At 46.6% G+C, this 27167-nt stretch overlaps 1 protein-coding gene across 25 annotated transcripts in view; it reads left to right on the forward strand.

The window, feature by feature from the left end:
* NCAM1 (neural cell adhesion molecule 1) overlaps positions 1 to 27167 on the forward strand; it is a 314647-nt gene that overhangs the window by 229977 nt on the left and 57503 nt on the right. For all 25 annotated transcript variants that reach the window (XM_023238914.2, XM_023238915.2, XM_023238919.2 and 22 more), the window contains 6 exon segments: positions 17566 to 17640; positions 19332 to 19550; positions 20607 to 20750; positions 21138 to 21275; positions 22442 to 22559; positions 23005 to 23171. In XM_023238914.2, coding sequence (XP_023094682.1) covers positions 17566 to 17640; positions 19332 to 19550; positions 20607 to 20750; positions 21138 to 21275; positions 22442 to 22559; positions 23005 to 23171 — 861 coding nt within the window.

Here is a 27167-nt window from a genome sequence, read left to right on the forward strand (position 1 = left end):
GCTACAAATTATTGAACCGGCCAGAAGGTGAGCCTTGGTTCTCGTGTCCCCTGGCTCTTGAAAAGCAAGTGAGGCCCCCACACGGTGCATAGGGTGATCTTTGGGGTCCTGTGGAACGGTGCCCGCAGGAGAGTGAGCTGTGGCGACAGAGACATTAGGGTGAGTTGCATTTATCTTGACAGTTTAAAATAGAGAACACCAAAGAGTTTATAGGAAAACGTATTTCTACACTTTCTTATCTGTTACATGTAGGCAGTTTGAAGGGCGTATGTAAGATGTAGAGATCCACACTGAATGGTCAGAAAGATCTATAATTTAGGTGGAAAGGCACCCGTGTGTGTGTAGTGGTTATGAATTCCTACATTCAGGAAAGAGCTAATGAATCACCAAATGTTTTGTTTTGTTTTGTTTTGTTTTCCTTTAAAGTGAGTCTTGTGGTAGGGCACCTGGGTAGCTCAGTCAGTTAGGCATCCGACTTCGGCTTAGGTCATGATCTCACAGTCTGTGAGTTCGAGCCCCGCGTCGGGCTCTGTGCTGACAGCTCAGAGCCTGGAGCCTGTTTCAGATTCTGTCTTCCTCCCTCTATGCCCCTCTTCCATTCACGCTGCGTGTGCGCGCGCGCATGTGTGCGTGTGTGTGTGTGTGTGTGTGTGTGTGTGTGTAAAATAAATAAACATTAAAAAAATTAAAGTCAGGCTTGTGTTGTAGAGAGGGGGGAAATCACTGAGCAAGCATTGAAATATTCAGAATAAATCATAATGTTTACATATGAGAGGAACGTTTGTCCTTGGGATTCTGCAGCTTCCAAAGAAAGATGAATTCAGCTAGGAGTTTCTTGCAACAATTGGAAGTCGTCTTTTTATCAGGTTCAGCAGGGGATTGAGAGTCATGCTTAATGCGGAGGTTTGAAATCCATCAGTATAACAGAGCAAAGGTGAGAGGTGGGTAGTTCCTTGCACCGTGTACCAGAAAGCTTTCTGGGCTGAGAGCCATTTGCTGTTCAGTATCCTTTTTAACTGCCATCTTGAAGATACTACGTATAGCGGTAATTCGTCGTATTTTATGATTTATAGCTAATTCTGCATTTCGGGAGCCTTTTTCTTTCAGAGCCTCAAAGTCTCCTGTTAGGAAGGGAGTGTGTGATGCCTCCTGCAACACCTCCCCTTTCTTTTCTCTTATGGTTAACAAGGATCTGGTCTGAGCATCCAGAATAGATTTCTCACACCATAGCCGCTTAGTGACCAGCACATTTATCTGTGGAAGCTTTAAATGAGGCTTATACAGGGAACATCTCAGGCTGACCCACTTGGCAAAGCAAGAGAAAGATTGCTGAGGTGACCGACGACCGATTATTGAGACCTTCCATTTGGCAGGGCACAAGTTACCCTGGGATGGGTGGACCAGGGATGTCAGAAGGTGTGTTGAGGGCAGTGGTGCCTCACTGTAACTTTCTGTCCGTTATTATTTTATCCATTCTGAATGCGGGGCATACCTGCTTTCAGAAGAACATGATGTTTACGTGTGTTTGGGTAAGACTTCCTGCAGTACTCATGTGACGGACTTGAACGCCAGTGCGTGAAACAGGAGTTTATTATGTAGAGCTGCGCCACATTGCTGCATGCGGTAAATGGCAAAGTACCAGGGCAACATAAGAACGATGATAAAAATAAAAACCTTCGGGCAAGGACTCAAAGAGTTTCAGTGAGCTCAATATCGTTTGCAGTTCATCAGTGAACGCAGCGAGGCCAGTGAGCCCTGGCTTGGCTGTGTATCAGAACCATCCGAGGAGCATTTCAAAACTAGAGTCACAGGCCCCCGGTTGCAGAGGTCCTGAATCAGAGTCTCCAGAGATGCAGCAAGGACATCTGTTTTCCTAGGCTCTCCAGGTAATTCTGAAGCAGATTGGCCGACGCCGTTCCAGAATTTGAACCCCTGCATCCCACGCAGTTGTGAACCTCAGAAAAGAAGAGTCAAAGCAGGATCTTCCCAGCTAATTTGGGACAGATCTTTTTGGGGTTACTATGTGCTGAGCACTGAGGATGCACGTGGTCGTCTCTACAAAGTTCAGTCATTTAATAAACAGGTGTTCATACATTATGTTGCAACCCCCAGGTGCTGTGATGGAAGAGGACAGCTAGTTGCTGTGGAGTCACGGAGCAGGGACAGGCCTTCCTACCTCTTCACCTCCAATTCCCTTCCTGTATGGCCATGGAGGCCATAAAGGCCATAGAGGATCCTGGGGCCAAACCTTGACAATGAAAGCCAGGAAATAGCCTCAGATCAGTCATCCGGTGGTCCTGGTTGATTTTTCCATGGAAGAAGAATCCAGAAGTGTCACTTTTGAAAGCTGGCACTCAGTTCAGTCTAGTCTGGGCCAACTTTGTGCACAGATAGTCAAGGTCTCGTGGAAGGTTCCAGCAATAGCCTCAGTCTACAGCACCCAACGGGAGAGAGGAGGCTGTTCACACATAGCTTGGGTGTGAAGCTGATGTCACAGTTGGTTGTTTCTGGAAGACTGTGAGAAGCCACAGAATTAGCATATAGGGAGCTTCTTACAGAGGCCTGTTAGAGGCCATCACACTGCACGAGTGTGAGATCCAGTTAGCACCATCGCTTTCCTTTATCCTGATGTGCTTTCCTTCTAAACTGAGGTTTTGGTGTCAGGGTCGTCTTCTCTTGTGACGTTACAAAAGGATCTTGGTGCAAGACAAGGACCAGTCTAAGACTAGAGCTCACTTTTGGTCATTTAATAGCATTGCCCCAGGGGTCAGGGAAAAGGACAGCTCGTGGAGGTCAAGTCTTTGATGTGGTTGTTTGTTATCATCATCATCATCATCATCATCATCATCATCATCATTATTCAGCTTTATAACCTACAGAGAAGTTTTGGGGGGAAAGCTTGGGTTTCATCATCACCTCCCCTTTCCTAGGAAGCAGGCACATAACTCACAGTCCAGTAATGTTTGAGGTGGCCATTCTTCAGACTTGGCAGGGGGGTGGGGGTGATCTTTGTGCGTGTGTGTTGGAAATATCTGTGTAGGCGATTCACAAGGTGTCATCTTGCTTGAATGGACTCCATAAGAAATGCACCATGAATGGAAATCTGTGTGTAGACCCCATGACAAAAAAGTGGAAAAGAGAGTCGCCACTTATACCCTTAGAGAGCAGGATGGAATTTGGAGACAGATCCGCTGCCCCTGAGGGAGTGAAGGACCGCTGCTGGGGTCATGTGCTCTTTCCTCTCTAAGCATTTACTTAGCCAATTCCAGCCTGTTAGTAAACTTGGCTGTCAGGCTGTCACTATTTAATAGCTTTCTATAAGATCCTGCCATCTTTAAAGGCCAGCTAGTGATGCTGACAGCTGTGACTTGTTTATAGAAATAAAGGCAGCTTGCCTCATTACAAAATAAGGTCTAATGCCTGACCAGAGGGTATATATTCATGTGCGTCTGTGCTTTTTCTTCTTGAGCAAAGTGTGTTGCTATTTTTGTTGGGAGGGTATGACTGTGTCTGTCTTGAGGAAGTATGTAGAAAGCGGACCCTGAGATTGTGGTGGGTCAGGTGGAGAGGGAGGTGACCAAAGGGGAATATGGCAGGGTCTCTATTAGATAACAGATAGGTCTTTGGGGGAGATCACAGCCCAGCCCAAGTGAAGCAACTGGCCCATCCTGTCATGATTCACACTTCGAAGAGTCCTGCTGAGTACCCCCAGGACAACACAGCAAGCCTGATAGCAGACAGATGCATTAGTCACCACTGCACCTGAGGCACTGGCTGGCTGCATTGTGATGGCTGTCATGGCCGTGCAGTGGAGATTTTGGGAGGAGTTTCTTATGGGGGTAGAAAGGACCTGAAGGTTAACATAAAAAAACCTTACCACATGTGAGTTCTACTCATTTAAAGATGACCAGGTTGCCTGTAGTCTTAGGACTTCTCGGTTTTGTAGCTGGCAGTCCGGGTTGGAATAGAAACTAGTTATGTACTCCCAAGTTTAGCTACTGTTGGGGCTGATTCTGTTTTGTTGCTGTTGTTGTTGTTTGTTTTTTTAAATATAATTTATTGTCAAATTGGCTAACATATAGTGTGTAAAATGTGCTCTTGGTTTTTGGAGTAGATTTCCATGGTTCATCGTTTATGTGCGACACCCAGTGGTCATCTCAACAAGTGCCCTCCTCAATGCCTATCACCCATTTTTCCCTCTCCCCCATCCTCCCCCCATCCACCTGCAGTTTGTTCTCCATATTTAAGAGTCTCTTATGGTTTGGCTCTCCCTCTGTAACTTTTTTTTTTCCTTTCCCCTCCCCCATGGTTTTCTGTTAAGCTTCTCAAGATTCACATATGAGTGAAAATATGATATCTGGCCTTCTCTGACTTATTTCATTCAGCTTAATACCTTCCAGTTCCATCCACGTTACTGCAAATGGCAGGATTTCACTCTTTCTCATTGCCAAATAGGATTCCATTGTATATATAAATCACATCTTCTTTATCCATTCATCAGTTGCTGGACATTTATGCTCTTTCCATAATTTGGCTATTGTTGAAAGCACTGCTATAAACATTGGGTTACATGTGCCCCTATGGGTTTCTGTTTTTAAAGAAGGGACATCCATTGTCCCACGAGCTAAAGGCTCGGTCACTGTGACCAGACACCATTTTGAAAGTTCAAAAGTTAGTTCCCAGAGGGGAATTCACTGTCCAGGGAGAAAGGGTGAAGGAAAGAGTGCGTGTGCGTGTGCGTGTGCGTGTGCGTGTGTGTGTTTCCTCCCCTGTGTCCCACCCAAGTCTCTTATGTAGACTTGGTGTTAGAACCATCAGGCGGCATCACAGTGGTCACCGTGAACTCCCGTTGCCAAGAAAAGGGGTCTGGTCTTCTAAAGTAGAGACCAAGTTTTCTACAAATCTCCCCTAAAGAGAGAATTTGTCTCTTGGCAGGTTTTCCTTCTTTCTAAGGGTCTAGGTATAAGAAAGTTCAGTTACTTGGTTTTAAAGTTGCTCATAACCAGAATTTGTCACCTTGAAGGAGAAGTTAAGAAGCATTGCCTCTGTGAAATCCTTCCTAAAAGAAGATTCTGCCACCATCAGATGAGTTTGGTTTGTGTTTGTTCCTCATGAGTGAGCCTCGTATCTGCCCCTGACCTTTCAATTGGCTCCTTGGGATCCCACTCATTTTGGCTCTTGAACATCAAAGCCCATTACGACATGGTGCCATGGGGGGATTGTCTTTAATGTTTCTGGCTTTGATTTCACAGACTCTTGGATTCAAAGGTTCTCCTGCCTATTGGATAAAGCAGAGTGAGTGTGTCAAGGACAGTTGAGTTTGGAGTGGGGGAGGGAAGGAGTCTCAGTGAATAATGAAACAACTTCATAGTGGTTGCTTAAATAAAAACTTGTTACAAAAACAGAACTCAAACAAAAAACCATAAAGACTATCATAAGGGTCTCATTCCATGTTTAACTTCATGACTTGTTAGCAGTTCTTTGGGGTTGCAGTAGTATTCTGGGCAAAAAAAAAAAAAAAAAAAAAGACCGTAATTAGCACATGGAGGAGGTCCCAGCTATCAAAATGAGTGGGGACATTGAGCATTGAGTGGTTTTTGTCTCAGCCTCCCCGGCCCTCCTAGCACACTGTACCCAAATCTTTGATTCATTATAACTGGACACAACTGATAGCAACCTAGAGTACAGCCAGAGACCCTTGCTGTTATTAGGTATACAAATCATAAGGCAGAAGTACTAAGAATGAAGGAATGTCAATAAGCAGCCTGGGGCTGGAGGAACACTTCCCAGACTCTTCTGGGTCCCTGAAATCACCCTGTGCAAAAACAAGAAGGCCGTGTAAGTGTAGCCAAAGGACTTTTAACTGAGAATCAGAAAGTAATGTTATGGGCAATTCTGTGGATGGATGGATCATAAGGTTGGCAGACGTAACACCAGAGTCTCAGAATAAAGATGTACCTTGGATGTGCTGGGGCCGTCACACAGTCACCACCTACTGCAGCCCCCGCTCGTCTTCCCTCTCCACCTCCCCACCCAGTCTGTGACTGGTCTCAGCTCTGGGTGTCTGATAAGCCATAGTGCTAGATACGGCATTTCAGTTCTTACCCTGATGAGTGGTGCCAGTGACAGCCTTCTTATTCGTTCTTAACTCAGGGAAACATTATGATTATTTTCCAGGTTATGGATCTTTTATTTGTTAAATTATTACTTAAATGTCTCAGTTTCCTTCTCTTCTGTTCCCTTCAAAATACTGTGTAATGTAGCTCTGTGTATTATCCACCAGGTCAGGCACCTTCTGATTGGGGGTGATGGTGGCTGAGGGAATGGGGACCGGACTCTCTACCCAGTAGAAGAGATTCTGATCTCTACTAGGAATCCCTTTACCACGAATGCTCTACAGATGGCTCCTTAAGGAGAATAAACTCTTGGAGAGGGTGCCAGGTGACCAGATCCATGAGCTTCCATTTCAAATGCACACCATACAGAGGAACAAAGAATTAGCCAAGACTTAACTATTACCAAGTAACAATTATAATATTAACTTTTTAATAAGGGATTATATGGCTTACCCAGAAGCCAAATTGGGGGGTCAGGAATCACCTGTAGATTGGAAAAGCCACTCACAGCCTCTGGCCTGATTCCTGTTGGTGGATGCCACCAGTGCTGAGCACTTAGTGGCAGCGGAGGAGGACTGCAGGTGTGCATGAAGGCCAGGCCCATGGGAGCAGGTGGGGTGGGGAGTGCAGAGAGGATTCAGTTTGGAGACAAGGCAGGGCTACACTGGGGAGAAGCGTGTGGCCTTCTGGGCTCAGGATTCAAGGAACCTGTTTCCGGCCCCTCTTCAGAAACACTATATCCTGGGGTCTGAACAGAGTATATCCTTGAGTAGGTAGGGGTTTTCTCTACGTAGGCGCTTAGCTCATCTAGCACAGAACCAACCCCTTTTTCATGCCAGTTGACTTTAAAGGATACTGTAAGTAATATCTATGTAAGATCAAGGATTATGAAGCCGGATCTACATGGGTTCAGATCATGGCTCTACTACTTACTGGCTCTGTGACCTTGGGCCAGTTACTTAACATCTCAGTTCCTCAGTTTCTTCTTTCTCCACTTTGGATAATAACAAGCACCTATCTTGTAGGATTGTTACGAGGATTACAAGAATTCAATAAAGTGCTTGGTAGGGTGACTGGCACATAATAATTACCACATACTTATATATATCTTTGTTTGAGAATATGAATTTTTCGCTTGACAGAAACCAAATTTAACAACTCTTTGCACTGGTTGTTTGAGGGATTATAAGCCTTTGTGTCTTCAATAGCCCAGATGTGCTTAAAGCTACGAACACATAAGGACATTTTTGAAAGACACGGGCAGGATCTGAAATTCTCAGGATGAAGTTGTGTGCTAGCATTCTCTAGATTTCTATTTTCTGGGTGTAAAGAATACAACATCTGCAAACAACAGCTGGACAAAGATTAGAAGATATAATTCCAACTTCTTGCCATGTTGGCAAAAGCTGCTGGGCGGGAGAGGAACAATGCGCCTTTTACGAGTACCTTTTTACAGCTGGAAGAAAAGAAGTTAAGCAAGTCATTTTGTCAAGGCAGTGTTTTCACGAGAGCAGACCTGAGAAAACATGGTCGTGGGCATCCTGGACGCCCTCAGATAGCATGCAGCAATTTACTCAGAAGGCCAGGGTTCTTGAGGCCGATTGACAGATTTTATGTTTTATATCTGGAGAACCTTAGCTGAGTTCCATTTGTCCATTTGTATCCCGGCCCTGCATTTCAGTATGTCAGCTTCATGTAAAGCGCTGGCCTGGAAAAGGCACACAATGGGAAAGGCAGGCGGAAAAGGAAGCCGGGAAGCTGAGCTTCCATTAAAAAGTGATGGCAGTGTTGGAAATAGTGGACCTTGTCATTGGCTTGGGCTGGGACTTAGCAGGGCACCTGCCGTTTGTCCAGCTTTCTTAACAGCGCTTACTGGAGCGGTTCTCTTACTTGATGATGCCTGCTTTTCTGGGGGCAGAGGTGAGACTAGGGTAAAGCAGGTGAGAGAAACCCGTGCAAGAAGAGGCCTTGCAAGAAAGGTAAGAAGAGGCCTCAGGGCAGAGGTCAGCACATGGAGCCAACAGTGTAGGTCCCAGATTTTGCAGTGGGGACCCTCGACTTCTGCCCCTGGAGTTTCCCATCTGTGAAAGGAAGGGGCTGCAGATTACCCACCCGGTCCTTTCTGGCTCACCCTTCCTTGTCACTAAATAGCTCTACTATCCCAGCCATGAATCCAGTGCAGTAGAAGACTGAGAAGTCACATTGCAACTAGACCACATTTGCCACCTCTTGGCACACACGCATGCCTTTAGCTGTGCGCTCCTTAGTGCGAGGGGCCGTGGAACATTCCTGTCTTCACCCCTGTGGACTGTATGAGTGAGACCGGGCTAAGGCCCCCTCGGAAAGGGTTTCACTCCTCGTCTGGAATCTGGGCCTTTTGAGACTCTCTGAGTAAACTTCTGACTTTTTGCTGCTTTGGGGCAAAAAAAATACATTTAAATTCTTCAATCATCCCCTTCCTTTATGACCCGCTACTAAAACAAGCAAACAAACAGTAAACAAGCTTCTTTTCATCAGATTCAGGCTGGCTTCTCTCCTGTGCCTGATCTGCTGGTGTCGTGTGGAAATCGTTTGGGTCAATTTTGGCCTCCTTAGTAGCCCATTGTGTCATTTCTTCCAACTACCCATTGAAGATGCTCCAGAGTACTCCTAATAAGAACGGTGTGTTTTCCTGGGGATGGGGATTAGAGGTGGGAGTCAGGGCCTGGCCACCAGCATCAGCCTATTACTTCTGAACAGATTAAACCAATGTATAGATCTTCTTGCCCTATAACCAGAAGCACAGGACACTGTGTTGTGGCCTTAGTGAAGTTTTCTAGCTTTTAGGCAGTTTGTGGAGACAATGGTGGCTTAAAGCCACTGACTTCTTTCTTTCTATAAGAGCAAACCGTTTGATCAGACCTAATGAAATGGTGATTTGACCCAGGGAACTGGGGAGGCCAGGAAAACTGAAGCTGTTATATGCCTTGGCTCTGTGTTCTGACTTGAAGCCAGTCCTGTGAAACAGAGCCGGTACCCAATTATTCCTGATCCCCAGCAGCTCACGTAATGTATAACGCTAAGAAAGAGAGCTTCCTGCCTCTGGCAAGGGGTTTTGTGTTGTTTGGCTACCAGAATCCCATAAGATAGAATGTTCTGGGCGCAGGGATATCAGATCAGTCATGTAGGCTTCGGTTGTGCAGTGATGCCCAGGTGTTTTTCTTCCTTGCTATCTTATCACAGTATCTATAATAGTATCGCATGGCGTGGAAAGCTGAAGGATTCTGAAGCCACATCTACCTTCTGCACCCTTCCCCCCATCACTCTGGAAGAGTCATGAGATTTGAGGACACCGAAGAGAATTCTCACCAGGATTACCTATTACATGGCTTTTGCAAGTAAACATTGCCCAGTTTGGGTGGCTTTATTAAAATGAAAGACTTTGGAAACCTGTCTGTTGTACGTGCCCAGCATCTCCTGAAGTAAATTTGGTTTAGAAATGCCTGCATACGTCTGCAACTTTTGCATATGGCTTTATTTTCACACGGGGAGCTTTGGTTTCTCCATTCTAATGGATAAAGAATGGACCCTCCACCACCCCCAAGACTCCTCCTTGCTTCCTGTTCCAGTGGTGAATTCTCTTCCACATCTGATGTGCACTGGTGTTCTCAACTGGGAACGACCACAGCTTTCTCAAACGGCTTCCTTCACCTTACTGGGATGGCTGACGTATTGTGGGAAGCCAGGGGTTTGAGTCCTTTGGGGGTCTCACACAGGTTTCCCAAGGGTTTGGTTGTAAACTTAGTTGGCCTGGATACCCAATGTAGATCATTTCTGGGTGTTTAGGTTACGATGGGAATTAGAACTCTCAGCACTTACATAGATGGGGCCCTAGCCAAGCAGCCCTAAGGATGGCTTCGGGATGATTTCCGTTACTGCTGTGAGCCAGCTGTAAGCAATGAGGATGCTTCCACTGGCAATTAGAATATGGTCTGCCATCATGATCACATTATACAGAACCTGAAGCCCAAATCTCTGAGAACACGTACTTTACAGTTCGTTTAAAATGACATTTAACTTTTGGGTTAATATTTGAAAGTGAAACAGTCTATCTCATTTTCTTCCTCTTCCCGGCTGCTATCAACAGTAGCTCAAGCCAGAATTCTAAGGCCCATGTGTCAAGTATGGGCAACTAATAGTTTATTTGTTTTTCTCTCCCCAAATGAGATAATCTTACCTATGTCCAGCTGCTATTTGCAACAAATAGCAATCTGCCATGTTGCATTATTTTACACATGTATCTAGGCTCACAGCGGATGTACTGTATATACACATAGATACAAACACACACACAAATAACCCTTAAGAGATTTTGGGCAGGTTGAATCCAGTAGTCTATAAGAGGTTCCATTATCTTTTTCTCACTACAAGCATTATTAGAGATTTTGTTTGTATGGGGTATGTGTGTGGGTGTGTGTGTGTGAGAGAGAGAGAGAGAGAGAAAGTGAGCAAAATACTATCACATATGTATCGCCATGTAAAAAACAACCAACTCAGCCTGGTGTTTGTTACTTTACATTCATTACCTTTCTAAATCATGTCAACATCCCTGTGACATCAATAGGGTTGTTATTTTCATTTATACATGTGGCAAATAGGCTCTGAGATTCTCCTGAGAACTCAGAGTTACTTGGCGTCCAAGCTAGGGTTTGGGCCCAGGTCTTTCTGGCTCCAGTCCCTGACTACTTAGCAGTGTCTCTCTCCGGGCGTCTAATTATCCTGACAGTCCAGCCACATGAATTCAGTCTTACCATCATCCCCATTTTACAGATGAGAAAACTGAGGCCAAGGTGAAGTGGCTTGTCTAGAGAGCCTCCATTATTGTTTTGAGTTTTAGGGGGTTTTTGCCTCTGATTAAATTCAGTCATCTTTTATACCAATAAAGTCATGACTGGCAATTAAAAATATCTAAAGGGATGCCTGAGTGGCTCAGTCGGTTAAGCAACCGACCTCGGCTCAGGTCATGATGTCGTGGTTTGTGAGTTCAAGCCCCGCGTCGGGCTCTGTGCTGACAACTCAGAGCCTAGAGCTGCTTCGGATTCTGCGTCTCCCTCTCTCTCTGCCCCTCCCCTTCTCATGTTCTGTCTTTGTCTCTCAATAACAACAACAACAACAAATATCTAAATTAGCGTAGAATGGAATTGGGCTACCTGACCAATGGGATCGTTCAGGAAGTTTACTTTATCTTAAACCATGGAGAGAAACATTGCTTCCCTCAAAAATTGTGATCAAAATAATTTCTTTGGGAAGGATTGTTAGCATAGATTTAAGCATAAAATATTTATTATGTGTCAGACATTATTCTATTATTCTAAGTGCTTCACATGTAGTAATTCATATTGTCTTTCCAACAGCCCCATGAAGAGGGTTCTGTTTGTTCCCATTTTACAGATGAGAAAGCAGAGGCACTGAGAGGTTAAATACCATGGGTAAGATTACACAGTTAGTAAGTGGCAAATCTGAGATTCATACTGAACAGTCTGGTCCAGAGTCTTGGGCTTCAAGCATGCTCCAATACTGCCATGTTGGTTTTGGTTTGGCCTTCGAGTTTGGTTGGTTTAGTAGTAAAGTTACCCTATATTTTCCCTCGAGTACTTTGCTAATGGAGCAAACTGCCACTGAAAAGTGGAGGCGCCTCTGTTATTACGCCCCTGGGTCAGATATCTGGATTTCCCATAGGTATAGTCACATGAAAGAGATTTTAGCATTCAGTTAGATTTTGAAAAATAAAAAGCAACTCACCATGGAAGTGGTTAAGTATGGTGATGTTCCAGGTTCATTTCTGGAACAATAACTAACAAAATACTATATACTGACACTTTGATTCCTTGTTCAAAAATTCTTAGCTGTTAACAGGATGCCTGGCTGGCTCAGTCAGTTAAATGACTGACTTTGTCTCAGGTCATGATCTCAGGGTTTGTGAGTTCGAGAGCTGCGTCAGGCTCTATGCTGACAGCTCAGAGCCTGGAGCCTGCTTCAGTTTCTGTGTCTCCCTATCTCTGTGCCCCTCCCCTGCTCGCATTCTCTCTCTCTCTCTCTCTCTCTCTCTCTCTCTCTCTCTCTCTCTCTCTCCCTCTCTCTCTCAAAAATAAATGAACATTTAAAAAAATTTTTAAAAATTCTTAGCTGTTATCAAATATGTTCTAGAAAATCCCTTATGTGGTAGATTGTCACTTATCAGAGTAACATTCTGTTGTTTACCCTTCTCTTGAATTGGTGACCAATTCTTACCTTGGTTCTGGGCCCACTGCACATCTCTAATCCATTTCCTCAGCAATCAATGTCTTTACCATCATTCAACAAGAAAATATTTTCAGTTAGCCCTGGGAGAGACCTGGGTTTACATTCTTCTGAGCTCCTACCTCCTCAAGCACATTAGAATCTGAAAAGAAAACCAGTAAAACCAAAGAGCATCGGGGCACCTGGGTGGCTCAGTCGGTTAAGCATCCAACTTCGGCTCAGGTCATGATCTTGTGGTTCATGAGGTCAAGCCCTGCATCGGGCTCTGTGCTGTGACAACTCAGAGCCTGGAGCCTTCTTCAGATTCTGTGTCTCCCTCTCTCTCCCCCTCCCCTGCTCACACTCAGTCTCTGTGACTGTCTGTCTCTCTCTCTCTCTCTCTCTTTCTTTCTCTCAAAAATAAAAACATTTGAAAAAAAATTTTTTAAAAAGAGAATCAACAAGTTGTAGACTCCAGTGAAATCCATGATCTCCTTTTGGAAATCAAGATAATTTTTCTCTGTTACTTTGCCTTAGTAAGAGTTCTACTTCTTCTGATAAATGCCTTAGCATGTTTTATGAACTGAAATTTTGAATTCACTTTTCTTTAGCAACTAAAGGAAATTGTCTTACTTCTGCCAGAAAGTTGAGTTACAAAAGTTCTATCTACATCTGAAGCTGTTTGCTATACAAGTTTGCATCTTTTCTAACATAGCATCAATTAAAAAAAAAAAAACATTTAAACAGAAAACTCATTTGAAAACATACAGATCTCCCCCAGGGTTATTTTACTTTTTAAATGAGATGAGGAGAGGGGGTAATCATTCTGTTCTGAAGAGAACCCTTTCTCTGTCTGATCACAAGGGATGGAAAGAGTATGGGAGAGATATCTGGGGCTTTTGAGTTTAACCATCCTGGCTTGGAATCTGGACTCCACCATTATTATTTCCTATGGCTTTGAGCCTCCACTTTCCCACCTGTGAAATAGGAGTTATAATGCTATGATAATCTGTGGGCAAAGATGCCAGTTAGAATTAACCAGGGTAGAAATGAAGGCGGCAGCTTGACTATAAGATGTTCATACACTCTGCTGTTTCCAGCCCATGATTTTGAAAGAGAGCAAATGGTAACCAGTAGGTCAAAATGAGTCCACGAGGAAAGCAAACAAACATTAGTGGTAGTTGTGGAGTGTAGGAGGGAGAGCTGGAGCCTTAGAATCAGATGACTTTGATTATTGACTGCTCATTAGCTGAATTCCCCTGGGCTAGTTATTTTGCTTCTCTGAGCGTTAATATTCTCTTGTGTAGAACGGAGACCATAAGGTCAGCCTTCTTATGTCTCGGAACTATTGTGAACATCAGATGAAGTAATAAACTATGTTTTGTGAACCAGAACTAGTGATCTGGCTGTAGGGGGCCATGGGGCACGAATACTCATTGGAAGGTGCTGGAAGCACCTGGGTCCCTTCAGGTCCAGACACCCATCTGTGAAAGCGTGTATCTTTGGAAGCATCTATGATGAAGTAGGATAACACATGGTGTTATGGCAGAGCATTTGTTGCAAAGCACGAATTGAGAAACTTTTTCTGGGAGAAATGTTTTCCTAGGTTTCTTTAAAGGTATGAGTTATGCCTGGTTAGGAAATTTCACTTATATGTGCAACTGGAGAAAAGCAAAAGTTGAGGTAGGAATTTTTATTGCAAACAACGAAAGGCCTAATGGAGTAAGATAGGACGAGGGGCACCGCGAAGTGCATGGAGTTTGGAGACTAGAGCAGGGTTTCCACGTACCGCTATTAAACCTAATAATTCAAGGTTCAGAATTTGGGGAAGAAGAATCAGCCATTGTGCTTCAGTGGAAAGCATCCAAGCATTGACTTTCAGAGAGGCTGGGGTTCCTCTGGCCCAGCTTTGATTCTGGTGTTTTGAAGGAGGAATCATACTATCTTTTCCCTATGTGCCAGGAGTCTAAATGGATATGTCTTCTTTCAAAAACCTCTGTGATGATAAATGTGTGCGTGGGATCGGGCTAAGCTGGGAATTCCTTTGAAAGTCTTGTTTCTGATTGCTCTCCACGGCCCAGAGAAGGGATACTGGCCACATTTGGGTATGAAACTCTTGAGCCTCGCCATGTTCTCTGGCCCCTGGAGAGTCATGTTCTGTTTGAAAAGAACCGAAAAAATGAAGGCTGTTTTTTCAGTTGGGATAAGAATATCCTTCTCAAAGCAATAAGGGCTCGGTGAGAATAACGGGATCCATATGTTGAAGCTGGCTGCTGATGCTCAGCATATGGGCCAGTGAACCTTTCAGGCAGAAATATGCCTCTGATTCTCTAAAGAATGCCCCGGTAAACTCCAGCAAGGACCATTACTTACGTGACAGATCACAGAGGCGCAGCTCCTGGGCTTTCATGGACCCGTTGTTCCGTGGAAAGTGAGCCATAGACATGGATGGAAAGGTCTTGGCTGGCCTCACGATGGAGGGCGCTGGCCTGTGGCCCTCTCCGTCAGGCCCTGTGCCCCCCGGATACTAAGGGTCTTACCAGCTCTGGGCTTGCTCTGTTCTGTTAGGGGATGGTGAATCTGAGGGTTGTTCTTCAGGGTCTCCAGATTGTTCCTTAAACGGAATGAATGAAAACGTTTTATCCTCTACTCATAGAGGAAGCACTGCATGATGGAAAGGACATTTACCTGGGAGCCGAGTGGCCTGGGCTCTGCAGCTGCCACCACCACCACCCTGGCTGGCCCTAAATAGAGGTGACCTTAGTGAAGTCACTTTACCTCTCTCTCTCATCCAGAAAATGAGGACGTGGAACTTGGTGCTAGTTGAGACTCTTTCTGGCTCCCTCCATGTAGAACTGAGTGCACCTGGGGGCACCTGGGTGGCTCAGTTGGTTAAGCATCCAACTTCGGCCCAGGTCATGATCTCACGGTTCACGGGTTCAAGCCCCACGTCGAGCTCTGTGCTGACAGCTCAGAGCCTGGAGCCTGCTTCAGAGTCTGTCTCCCTCTCTCTCTGCCCCTCCCCTGCTCTCTCTCTCCTTCTCTCTCAAAAATAAACATTTAGGGGCGCCTGGGTGGCGCAGTCGGTTAAGCGTCCAACTTCAGTCAGGTCACAATCTCGCGGTCCGGGAGTTCGAGCCCCGCGTCGGGCTCTGGGCTGATGGCTCAGAGCCTGGAGCCTGTTTCCGATTCTGTGTCTCCCTCTCTCTCTGCCCCTCCCCCGTTCATGCTCTGTCTCTCTCTGTCCCAAAAATAAATAAACGTTGAAAAAAAAAATTAAAAAAAAATAAATATTTAAAACAAATTTTTATTAAAAAAAAAAAAAGAACTGAGCACACCTAGCTCTGTCCAGAGTGACAGTAGCAGCCACAGCTAGTGACACTTGCAGAGTGTTGGGTTCCTTTGCAGCTCTGTGTGCTATGTGGCAATTCAGGAAAGGTAGGGGAGCCTTTTCGTTGCTCCCAGTGATGTTCCATCTAGGCCCCAGATGAGTCATCACCACTCAACCCAGTGAGGTTGCCTGAGAGAGACTGGCTGCCCCCGGATTACTGCTCCATTTCTTCCCAACCAGCACCAGGGAAGTCTGAGTAGCCCCTCCTGCCCTCACGGCGGAGCCTTTAGCATCCTCCCCCGGCCTGAACTCTGTGCCTGATTCCTCACTCGTGCCCTGGCTCCTTCTGAAGCCTCTGCTGGTTCTCCATGGTCTTCTTTGTCTGTTGTGGATAGTTAGCAAGGCCCCACCCTCCCCCAGTGGCTGGATGTCCCCAGGCTCCCCTTCCCAGCCCCACGCAGGCCCTTTGATCCCTGGGCTCTGCTGAGCACCATGGTCCTTTCATCACAGGAGCACAGACAGCAGCTCAGCCTGGAGTCAGTCTCCATGGCAACCAGCATTCCCTCCCGGTCTGCTGTGCAGAGAAAATGGCTGTTCTAAGGAAGGGCTCCCTGAGTCTCTATTACCCAGCCTGTATAGTCCAGGCCCCACCTCCACATCAGCTCTAAGAAGCTACATGCATTGAACCAAATGTCCGTTAGCTTTTAGCTTTCAGATTTGGATGGGAGGCCGAAGGAGTTTGAATCCAAATGGATAAAATCATTTTTTCCCTACCCTAAAACTCTGTTTTCACGAGGAGCAGGTATCTGCTCCGAGCAGGTGAATGAGGAACTGAATGGATAGAGCAATCTGTGGCGTCCAGGGGCAGCGTATTTTGCCTTATCGGTGGAGGAGAATGACCGAGCGTGTGGATATTCAAATCAGAATTCTGTACGAGTCACTAGGAGTGACAGGGGGTCCCGCAGGGCAGCAACGGCAGCATTGCAGAGGAGTGCCTGACTGACTGTAGCAATGGTGTTGTGTGCTGTCTCCTTTACAGAAAGAGGGGTGTGGGTCCCCTCGTCATGAGGCAGGGTGAGCGTTTTGGCATCTTCTGCTTCAAAATCCATCCGGATCATCACAATGAACCCTTTTCCGTAGTCATCAAGCGTGGTGACAAGGGGAGCTGGCAGGAGACCCCTGTGCAGAGGTCTGAGTGACAGGCTTCCCTCGTCACACAGCCTTGGGAATGCTTCAGGTTGACATCCAAAAGGAGCTCGTCTTTTATTTCTGTGAATCCCAGAAGTGCTTCTGTTTGGAGCAGGAGCGTAGCCTTCTCAAGAGATCAGAAACATGTAGAGCGAGGGTCACCCCAAATTCCCCAGGGCCCTCATACCGTCTAAGGGGAAAGAAATTCCACAGGAAATGGTCCGGACCATGCCCACTCCTGGCTTTGGCATAGGAACTGGGGATTCTTTGGTTGGTGACAAGCTCTCGACCTAGACAGCATCCTCCCTTCATTCTTTCTTTTTTTTTTTTCTTTTTTTTTAATTAAAAAAATGTTAATGTTTATTTATTTTTGAGAGAGACAGAGACAGAGTGTGAGTGGGGGAGGGACAGAGAGAAAGAGGGAGACATAGAATCCAAAGCAGGCACCAGGCTCCGAGCTGTCAGCCCAGAGCCCGACACGGAACTCAAACTCACGAACAGTGGGATCGTGACCTGAGCCGAAGTCCACCACTCAAATGACTAAGCCACCCAGGTGCCCTGGCCTTCACTCTTTCTTAATGTGAGGTGGGAGACCCTATTTTTGAATGGAAGCTCTGGGTTTTGTTCTCAAAAATCCTAATGTGTGTTTCAACTGGACTTTGTCTTTTGCAGTTTCTCTGCAGGTGGATATTGTCCCCAGCCAAGGGGAGATCAGCGTTGGAGAATCCAAATTCTTCTTATGCCAAGGCAAGTGCCCTGTGCCCCCACTGCGTTTGAGGAAAGGTGGCCAGCAGAGCAGAAGCCCGTGGCCTGTGTGTGCTGAACTGGTTGTGCCTGGAACCACCTTGCTGCCGGTCCAGTCGTGTGAGCGGAGAGCCAGGGAAGCCCTCAGGCCCTTTTCCTTCCCTTCTCAAAGGGCCGCCCCGACACAGTGAGATGTGTCATCTGGACTTGCACAGGGTGATGGAGGAGGTCTAGGGGTTTTCCAAGGAAAGTCTGGGCACAAATTCCCAGAATAGCAAATCACCGCAGATCCCCTGCTCCATATCGACCCGGAGTTCTGTAAATGATGACAGAGAGTAGCGCTGCCTCAGAAATAATGCTTCAGTGGGTCAGTGTAAGGCTTATTTCTTAGAATCTGCCAGAACAGGAAAATCCAAGAAGGTCTGAAACTTGCCTGAAAGGAAATAGAGCCCCGGTGTCTCTTTTGCTGTGAGGCTGTGGGTCCTGGGTTTTCCAGATCGGTCGTGAACACCTGTATCCTGTCCCATTGCTCCCCCCGGAGCTCTGGGGTTTGTGGAAGCTGGTGTCCTTGTTTTTTCTTGAGAAAACATGCCCCGTTTCCACAGCTCAGATAGTCGTCAGGAAACGTGGAGTAAAAGCTTTGCGATTAGGCTTTGGGTTCTCTGCTTGTGACATGACTGGGATTCGGATCATGGAAGAACCGGGGACGTTGAGCTCAGCTAGGCGTAGACTGACATCTAGCAAGCGGCTTTGGGCAGGGAGGGGCCTTTCAGTGCAATCGCGATTTGCGCCGGCTGAGGTGCCTCGTGGCCGCCGGATGTGTTCACTCTGGCTTTGCCTTCATTGCAGCGATTTAAATGATCTGGAGATGCAGCCATGGAACCCACTGCACATCTTGCAAATAGCGATATTTATTGAAACCATGATGGGCCCTGAAAGGAAGGCTGCCTCATTTCCATACTAAGCATCTGTGCAGAGCCAGGCGGTGTGGCCTGCGGAAGGGCGCCGCGCAGAGAGGCGGTGCCCAGAGCCCTTGTTCCGGATCGGAGTTGGAGACCACTAAGCAGTGGCATCTCCCCCTCCCAGGGGGCCCAGGGAAAGGGCGCATGAGTGGTTCTGGCTGCCTTCTTTGCAGCATTTAAGGAGAATAATTTGTCTGTCTGAGGTGGGGTGCTGAAATGACAGGCCAGTGTGTGCCGGCAGATGCTAGAATAAAACTGGTTGGAATCCACACACCTAGACTAGCTGGTGTTTCATCCTCCTCTCTGGAGGCCATAATCTAAGCCCTCAAAAATCAGCTGATCAGTTGGCTCAGACTGGCTACGCCGTTGAGCTCTGATCCTAGACACTCACTCCCTTTGCTCCCTATTTTGTGGGGCTGTAGCTCCTCATTTAGAGTCCGGCACACAGTAGGTCCTCAACAAATGCCTCTTCTCTTCCCTCCCGGGGTATTCTGAAAAATACTGGCGCGCGTGGTGGTTGAGTTCTTTCCAATTACTATAAGTGGTGTTGTGTACATAACGATCCAGCACAGAGTTAGGCTGTGTTGTGTCCTAATGTACATGGTCTCCCTCCCTGATCATCAAGCCCAGTGATCTCTTGTTCAGTAGCTCTTACTGAGAACCTGCTGTCACCCTGGAGGGGACTTTGTCTTTCCAACTTAAGTGGTTTGAAAATAATCTCTTCCTCTTTAGTGGCAGGAGATGCCAAAGATAAAGACATCTCCTGGTTCTCCCCCAATGGAGAAAAGCTCACCCCAAACCAGCAGCGGATCTCCGTGGTGTGGAATGATGACTCTTCCTCCACACTCACCATCTACAATGCCAACATTGACGATGCCGGCATCTACAAGTGTGTGGTCACTGGCGAGGATGGCAGCGAGTCAGAGGCCACGGTCAACGTGAAGATCTTCCGTAAGAGCTTCCTCTGTCTCCCTCCATATTCCCTGTCCTCTCCTTTGGCCAAAAGACACGTGGGCAGCAGGCAGAGTGGGATGGCAGCAGAGGGCCGGCTGAGGGCTTCTTCCTTTCCACTCCTTAAGTCTTTTCTGAGCTGAGCTAATAGGAGCTCCGACTCCATTTAAGGAGTTCTTAAATGATCCTTGGCCAGCTCAGAACTCACAACCCCGGTTCATGCTGACCCCAGGTACCTCCCTCTGGCCTGTGTTCTCTAATATCAAATTACACAGTTCCCAGAGGGCTGTTAAGAGTTCCCCATCCCTTCCCCAAGTGTTGACTGACTGTTGTACAATTCAGGTTTTCCCTCTTATTTCACTCTCCCCTGCTGCTAATGGAGTCCAGAGGCTCGGTGGGGTGTGGGGGATCATTATCTGAACACTCTGGGCCGCTCAGAGCTGGCAGTTCCCATTGTCATTGAAACCAGGTCTGGAGGTGGCATCTCATTACCTTGTTATCATGCATATACTCGTTGGCCAGTATAATGGTGGGTGACAGCTAATGGAAAGTATTGATTGCCGGAGTATTTACTGCCATTAAGCCTGCCTTTCTTCAGTTCTTCAGAATCCTCACTGCTCTAGGAAGGCTGAGTTTGGGGTGTCAGACAGAGTGGGAGACAGAGAAAGGACTAATGACCAATCATTGTAGACTAGGTGTTCTACCAGTTCATTCCACCTGTGCTTTGTGTTTCACTGGCACTACCCCACATGGCAAGGAACACTTGGGAAAGACTCTTGTTTCCCTCCATAGACCCTTTTCTACACAAAGTATGATAAATTCAGCACTCAGTGAACAGGCATTGATTGCCAAATATTGATGCCATATTCCCCTGATTATACCAGCTGCTTTGCCTGGCGTCTTGGCTACGTATGGGGTGGGACCCTGTCCTGTGCAACTGGGTATATGGATTGAGAGTTGCCCACAACTCAACCCAAGCAGTATGGCTCTAGCGTAAAGCGGTCTGCATGGGAGGACCAGCTGTTTCCCCTCACTCTTCTCTCGCTCATTTTCCAGAGAAGCTCATGTTCAAGAATGCACCAACCCCACAGGAGTTCAGGGAGGGGGAAGATGCCGTGATCGTGTGTGATGTGGTCAGCTCCCTCCCCCCAACCATCATCTGGAAACACAAAGGCCGGGATGTCATCCTGAAAAAAGACGGTGAGGCCTGAATTCCCTGGCAGCTGCCTTTCCCCCCAAGTTCCCCAAGTCCCCTAGGGTTTCCACCTCAGCCAGCCTCTGAAGCATTACAGCCCAGACTCAGATGCCAGTGTCCCCCAACCACATGCACTTTCCAGGTCCTGAACGGGTGTATGTCTGTAGCTTGTCCATTCAGGCACTTGACTTTCTCTCCAAAGAGAAAGACAAATTTCCAGTAGACTTTTGCTCTTGGCTGTGTGTCAGAGCCAAGAACATATTCCTGTATTTCAGCTTAAAGCCCCACCTGTAAGATTGCAGCTAGGAAAGAGGAAAGGCTCTGTGACCTGCCTGCAGATACCTGAGATCTCTGACTGATCCTTGGATGAACCCGCCTCTTGTCTCTTCTAGTCCGATTCATAGTCCTGTCCAACAACTACCTGCAGATCCGGGGCATCAAGAAAACAGATGAGGGCACTTATCGCTGCGAGGGCAGGATCCTGGCACGGGGGGAGATCAACTTCAAGGACATTCAGGTCATTGTGAATGGTGAGGAGATCCGTTCTTCCTGCTCTCTCCATTACTGCAACCTGGTTCCCCCAAATCATCCTCTGTAATTTCCTCTTTGGTCTAGTAAATAAATCCTGTCCTGACTCACATATCCATCTCAGCTGAATCCCTCCTCCTTACATAGCCTCTGGTTTGTTTTGTTTTTTCCTTAATACACTTGTCTTTTGGGTCTCCCTCAACTCCGAGGACTTCTAGTGCAACTCTTGAATGTCCTTCATTGTCTTACGGAACTGGAAACTTTCCCCATGCTTACCGATAAATTCTTATTCATCCTTCATTGTCCTTGATGCTACTGTAATCATGAGGTTAGTCCTCTGGCTCAAAGTTCAAAGAAAATATTATAATCAATTCAGTCCTCAGAATAGTCAGAATCCTGGGCCACGGGCTTATTAATTTTAATTTGCAGTGTCACATAAACACACCCGTGGAATCGATCTGACATTTACAAGATGTTTACAGGAAATTATAATGTCAGTACTAAGAAAATAAGTAAATCGTGGTCGAATTGTTTTGGCTGTTGATATATATTTTTTGCCAAATTCTCCCCCTCCCAGTCCTTTTGGTAGAAACAGTTTGTGCACACGGTTGTTTATGACAATCCCAGAGAAATGTCACTCGGTAAGCTGACGCATTTTGAATTGGTATATTAACCATTTAGCCACTGAGAACAGGCTTTTCCGACTTTTTCCGGTATCAAGAGCCTCCTTTTGGACATCAGGTTCCACTTACCATGGTAGTTGTAAGTTTAATACGCATTGACTAAGAAAATATATAATGATAAATAGCTAGTATAAGTTGAATACTATTTAAGTCAAATACTATTTTTAAATGAATAAAACATACGAATGTAGCTTCTAAAGCTGTATTGTTGGAAAACAGTATTATACGTTGCTATACATATAGTGACATTTTGTATTGTTGAAAAACACTGACACATGCTTGTGGGTGCCTTATTTATTCCGTTTAGAGTAATTATTTTGTACACGTCTGAATTTAGATCCCTCACACTAGCCCTGCAGCTGCCCGGGACTCGACCTCTAGGCTGTGACCGTCCGACCTGAGGTCCCCCGGATGTGCCTCTTCTCTAGGCCACTGGGTCCCTCTGCGTTTTCACAGCCACCCATGACAGTTCTTCTTTCCTTCAGTGCCACCCACCGTCCAGGCCAGGCAGAGCATAGTGAATGCCACCGCCAACCTCGGCCAGTCCGTCACCCTGATATGCGATGCTGAAGGCTTCCCAGAGCCCACCATGAGCTGGACAAAGTAAGAGACCGGCTCGTGCCTTTTATCAGGGACTAGTGGAGAAGGCAACGCCACAGAGCCTGCTCCATGCTGGCATTTCAGTGGAACGGGTATGGGCTGCTTGGGCATATCAGCTCCGGTGTAGGATGGATCCTTTTCTGCAGGCTTCTCTTGCCTTGTGTGTCAGATCCCTTCATTTTCCGTTTGTGGGACAGAACCAGAGGGCATGGCCTTGGAGGCCCTCTTTGGAATGTTTGTAGGTGCAGTTTGTAAGCCTTTGGACAGAAACAGAGGTTTGGGTGGAGGAATCTAAGGCATATGTGGAAGTACAGTTTGGTGTGTTGACTGTATGTGAAGACCGAGTCTTCCCCATGGGCTCGATCTGCGTTTTATGGAAACTGATTAAAAATAAACATCATACCTCTGTGGTCAAAATCATGGTACTTTGCATTTCTGTACCAATTAGGGACGGGGAACAGATAGAGAATGAAGAAGATGACAAATACGTCTTCAGCGATGACAGTTCTGAGCTGACCATCAGGAAGGTGGATAAGAATGACGAGGCCGAGTACGTGTGCATCGCCGAGAACAAGGCTGGAGAGCAGGATGCATCCATCCACCTCAAAGTCTTTGGTAAGGACAGTTGGGGTCAAGGTCATTGCCCTGCCACGCTTCCTCTGACCCTGCACGCTCAGTCCACCAGCAAGGCCCTGTCCACTCTGCCTCGGAATCTGTTCCAAGTGCAACCGCGTCTGCCAGCTGCCCCTCCTGAGCCCGACTCCATGCCATCCGCCTCCTCCCCTGGTCAGTGAGACAGGCTCCCAGCTGGTCCCCCACACCCCACCAGTGCTCCCTTTCAGCCCCTCCCACAGCAGCCAGAACGGCCTCAAGCGCCACTCCTTCCTTTAAAATTCTCCCATGGCTTCCCGTTACAACCAGAATGAAATCCAGACCAAACCTGAGCCGGCCCCTGCCTTCCTGGGCAGCCTCACCTTTCCTGCACTTTGCTCCTCACTCTCCAACCCCTCAGGCCCTCCTTCTGCGGCTCAGACACACCAAGCTTGTTCCTTGTCTTAGGGCCATTGCCCTCAATATTCCTTCTGCTTGGAGTGTCACTTCCCCAGATCCACTCTGAGCCGCCTTCTTCTCCTGCACCGTTCAGATCTCAGCTCAACCCACCTTCTCGATGAATCCTTCCTGCACTGCCTTGGCTGACACACCACTAACACCCCACCCACCTCCATCGAGCCCTTCTGTTGATCTTACTGTACCTTCTTCACCACACTTCTCAAACCTAAACTGGTCTCGTTTACGTCTTTGCTTTGGGGGTTGAGTCGTACCTCCACTGAGGCTGGAAACTCCAAGATGGTAGAGTGCCAGCTCTTCTTTTCCTCTCCTGCTCTATCTCTGCCACTGCAAGCGGTGCCGGGCTCGTGAAGGCCCTTGGTGATATCAGTGATCCCAGGCTGACTGCCTGTGTCTCCTTGTTTCTTTCCCTGGCCCGTGTGAAACAGCGCCATCAAAGTCATGAGAAGCATCCCTGCATCTCTCCTCTCTCTGTCTTCATAAACTCCGTTAGCTTCCATTCATTTAGAGGTGAAATGTGTTTTGACCTGACCTTGGAAAAAGAATTTGTGGCAGAGAAAGGCTTAGCCCAGTGGCTGTCAGCACTGCTCATGTTTTTGGCCCACTGTAGATGGTGCTGCCAGATGCCAGATAGGCAGCTCTGGTTCATGCGTCTCCCAGGTCACTACTGTGTGGGCCCAGGGAACCTGCCTGGGACCCACTTGTTTAGCCTGATCGAGAGAACCAATCCATGTTTTCTTGATAGTTTTTTTCTCTAATTCTCTTCCCCAGTTATTCTCATTTCAAGTCTTTCCGTGGTATAAAGACAGACACCTTTGTTGATGTATTCCTCCATTTAACAAATATTTACTGAACGTCAGTGCTGCTGGATAGAGGGGCAACAGAGACAAGTCTGATGTCTCTCTGAGAGACACGAGGAGGGAGAGGAACACATAAGCATATAAACTATAATAGTGCCAGCCAACAACATTTGAGCGTCTGCTATAGGCCTAGCCATTGCCAAGGTTATGAGGATGAATAACGTGCTCTGTGTCTTTATCAATGGGCTCATGGACTCACACTGATGACCAACACTGATATTTTTTTTTGGAATTTTATTTTATTTTATTTTTTTTAATATATGAAATTTATTGTCAAATTGGTTTCCATACAACACTCAGTGCTCATCCCAAAAGATGCCCTCTCCAATGCCCATCACCTACTCTTCCCTCCCTCCCACCCCCCCATCAACCCTCAGTTTGTTCTCAGTTTTTAAGAGTCTCTTCTGCTTTGGCTCTCTCCCACTCTAACCTCATTTTTTTTTCCTTCCCCTCCCCCATGGGTTTCTGTTAACTTTCTCAGGATCCACATAAGAGTGAAAACATAAGGTATCTGTCTTTCTCTGTATGACTTATTTCACTTAGCATCACACTCTCCAGTTCCATCCACGTTGCTACAAAAGGCCAGATTTCATTTTTTCTCATTGCCACGTAATATTCCATTGTGTATATAAACCACAATTTCTTTATCTATTCATCAGTGGATGGACATTTAGGCTCTTTCCACAATTTGGCTATTGTTGCGAGTGCTGCTATAAACATTGGGGTACAAGTGCCCCTATGCATCAGTACTCCTGTATCCCTTGGGTAAATTCCTAGCAGTGCTACTGCTGGGTCATAGGGTAGGTCTATTTTTAACTTTTTGAGGAACCTCCACACTGTTTTCCAGAGCGGCTGCACCAGTTTGCATTCCCACCAACAGTGCAAGAGGGTTCCCGTTTCTCCACATCCTCTCCAGCATCTATAGTCTCCTGATTTGTTCGTTTTGGCCACTCTGACTGGCGTGAGGTGATATCTGAGTGTGGTTTTGATTTGTATTTCCCTGATGAGGAGCGATGTTGAGCATCTTTTCATGTGCCTGTTGGCCATCTGGATGTCTTCTTTAGAGAAGTGTCTATTCATGTTTTCTGCCCATTTCTTCATTGGATTATTTGGTTTTTGGGTGTGGAGTTTGGTGAGCTCTTTATAAATTTTGGATACTAGCCCTTTGTCCGATATGTCATTTGCAAATATCTTTTCCCATTCCATTGGTTGCCTTTTAGTTTTGTTGATTGTTTCCTTTGCTGTGCAGAAGCTTTTTATCTTCATGAGGTCCCAATAGTTCATTTTTGCTTTTAATTCCCTTGCCTTTGGGAATGTGTCAAGTAAGAAATTGCTGCGGCTGAGGTCAGAGAGGTCTTTTCCTGCTTTCTCCTCTAGGGTTTTGATGGTTTCCTGTCTCACATTCAGGTCCTTTATCCATTTTGAGTTTATTTTTGTGAATGGTGTTAAGAAAGTGGTCTAGTTTCATTCTTCTGCGTGTTGCTGTCCAGTTCTCCCAGCACCATTTGTTAAAGAGAGTGTCTTTTTTCCATTGGATATTCCCAACACTGGTATTTTTAATGACAGTCCATTGTAAGGACTTCATAATGGTGATGTGCATGGTGTTTCATAGAAAAAGAGGATGTGTGGTCCTGTGGGACAGAAGTCAGAGAGATTTTCACAAATGGTGTGCTATTTCACAAGCAAGGGCTTCCAGGGTGAAGCAGGGAGGGGGCATGGGCAAGGACTTCAGGCCACACACACACAGGCACAGAGGCAGGAAGGACTCGTGTTACGTTGAATGTGAGCTCCTTGTAGATGGGGACTGTGAACCCCCAGCTGCCAGGACAGTGCCTAGCAGATCTTAGGTGCCAGAATTTGCATAAATGAAGGAATAGCAGTTTATGTGAATGAAGCACATTGTATATGGCAGGGAGAGGAATCCAGGAATGTGTACCCATCACTTGTCTTGGGAAATTCTTAGATATTAGCCCCAGGAGGTAGTAATAACACCCAACACGAAGCAAGTGCTTGTAGTATGTCAAGCACTGTGTGAAGTTGTGTCTATAAACTGACTCTTACTCCTCAGCACAACCCTGTGAGGTAGATCTCATTATTGTCCTTACTTTACCAATGAGGAAACTGAGCACAGAGAATTGAGTGACCTACCCAAGGAGCCAGGATTCAAACCCAGGCAGTTGGCTTTGAGGTCCCTTCCCTGACAGTGGGAGTTACTACTCTGTGAAACTCAACGCAACACATACTGCCTCTGAATTGCAGATGGAATGCAGATGCTGAAGTTAGTGCGTGCTCTGCCTTGCTCACCATGGGCAACATTGTTTCTCTGTAGAAGTACACTCCCTTCTAACTTGGCTGGTCAGGAGCAGAGCTTGGCTTCTCTTCCAGGCCTCTCTGCTGTGGGGAGCTGCCCTGGGAAGGAGGCGTGGGTAGTAAGTCAGGAGCCTCGTGGGGCCAATGTAGAGGAAAGAGCTGGAGGTCTGGGGAAGGAGGTAACGAGGCAGGGAATGTAGGATGCAGGAACTGAGGCAAGGCACCATTTGTCATTCTGCCCGCCTCTCCCACCACGCATCTCTCGTCCTGTGCCACACACACACACACACACACACACACACACACACACACACACACACAGTTTCTTTCCCGAGATCGCACTGGGAGAACATATGTTAGTCCAGAAGAGTAA

This window comes from Felis catus, chromosome D1 (assembly GCF_018350175.1).
Source record: "Felis catus isolate Fca126 chromosome D1, F.catus_Fca126_mat1.0, whole genome shotgun sequence".
In the NCBI taxonomy this organism is placed as follows: Eukaryota; Metazoa; Chordata; class Mammalia; order Carnivora; family Felidae; genus Felis; species Felis catus.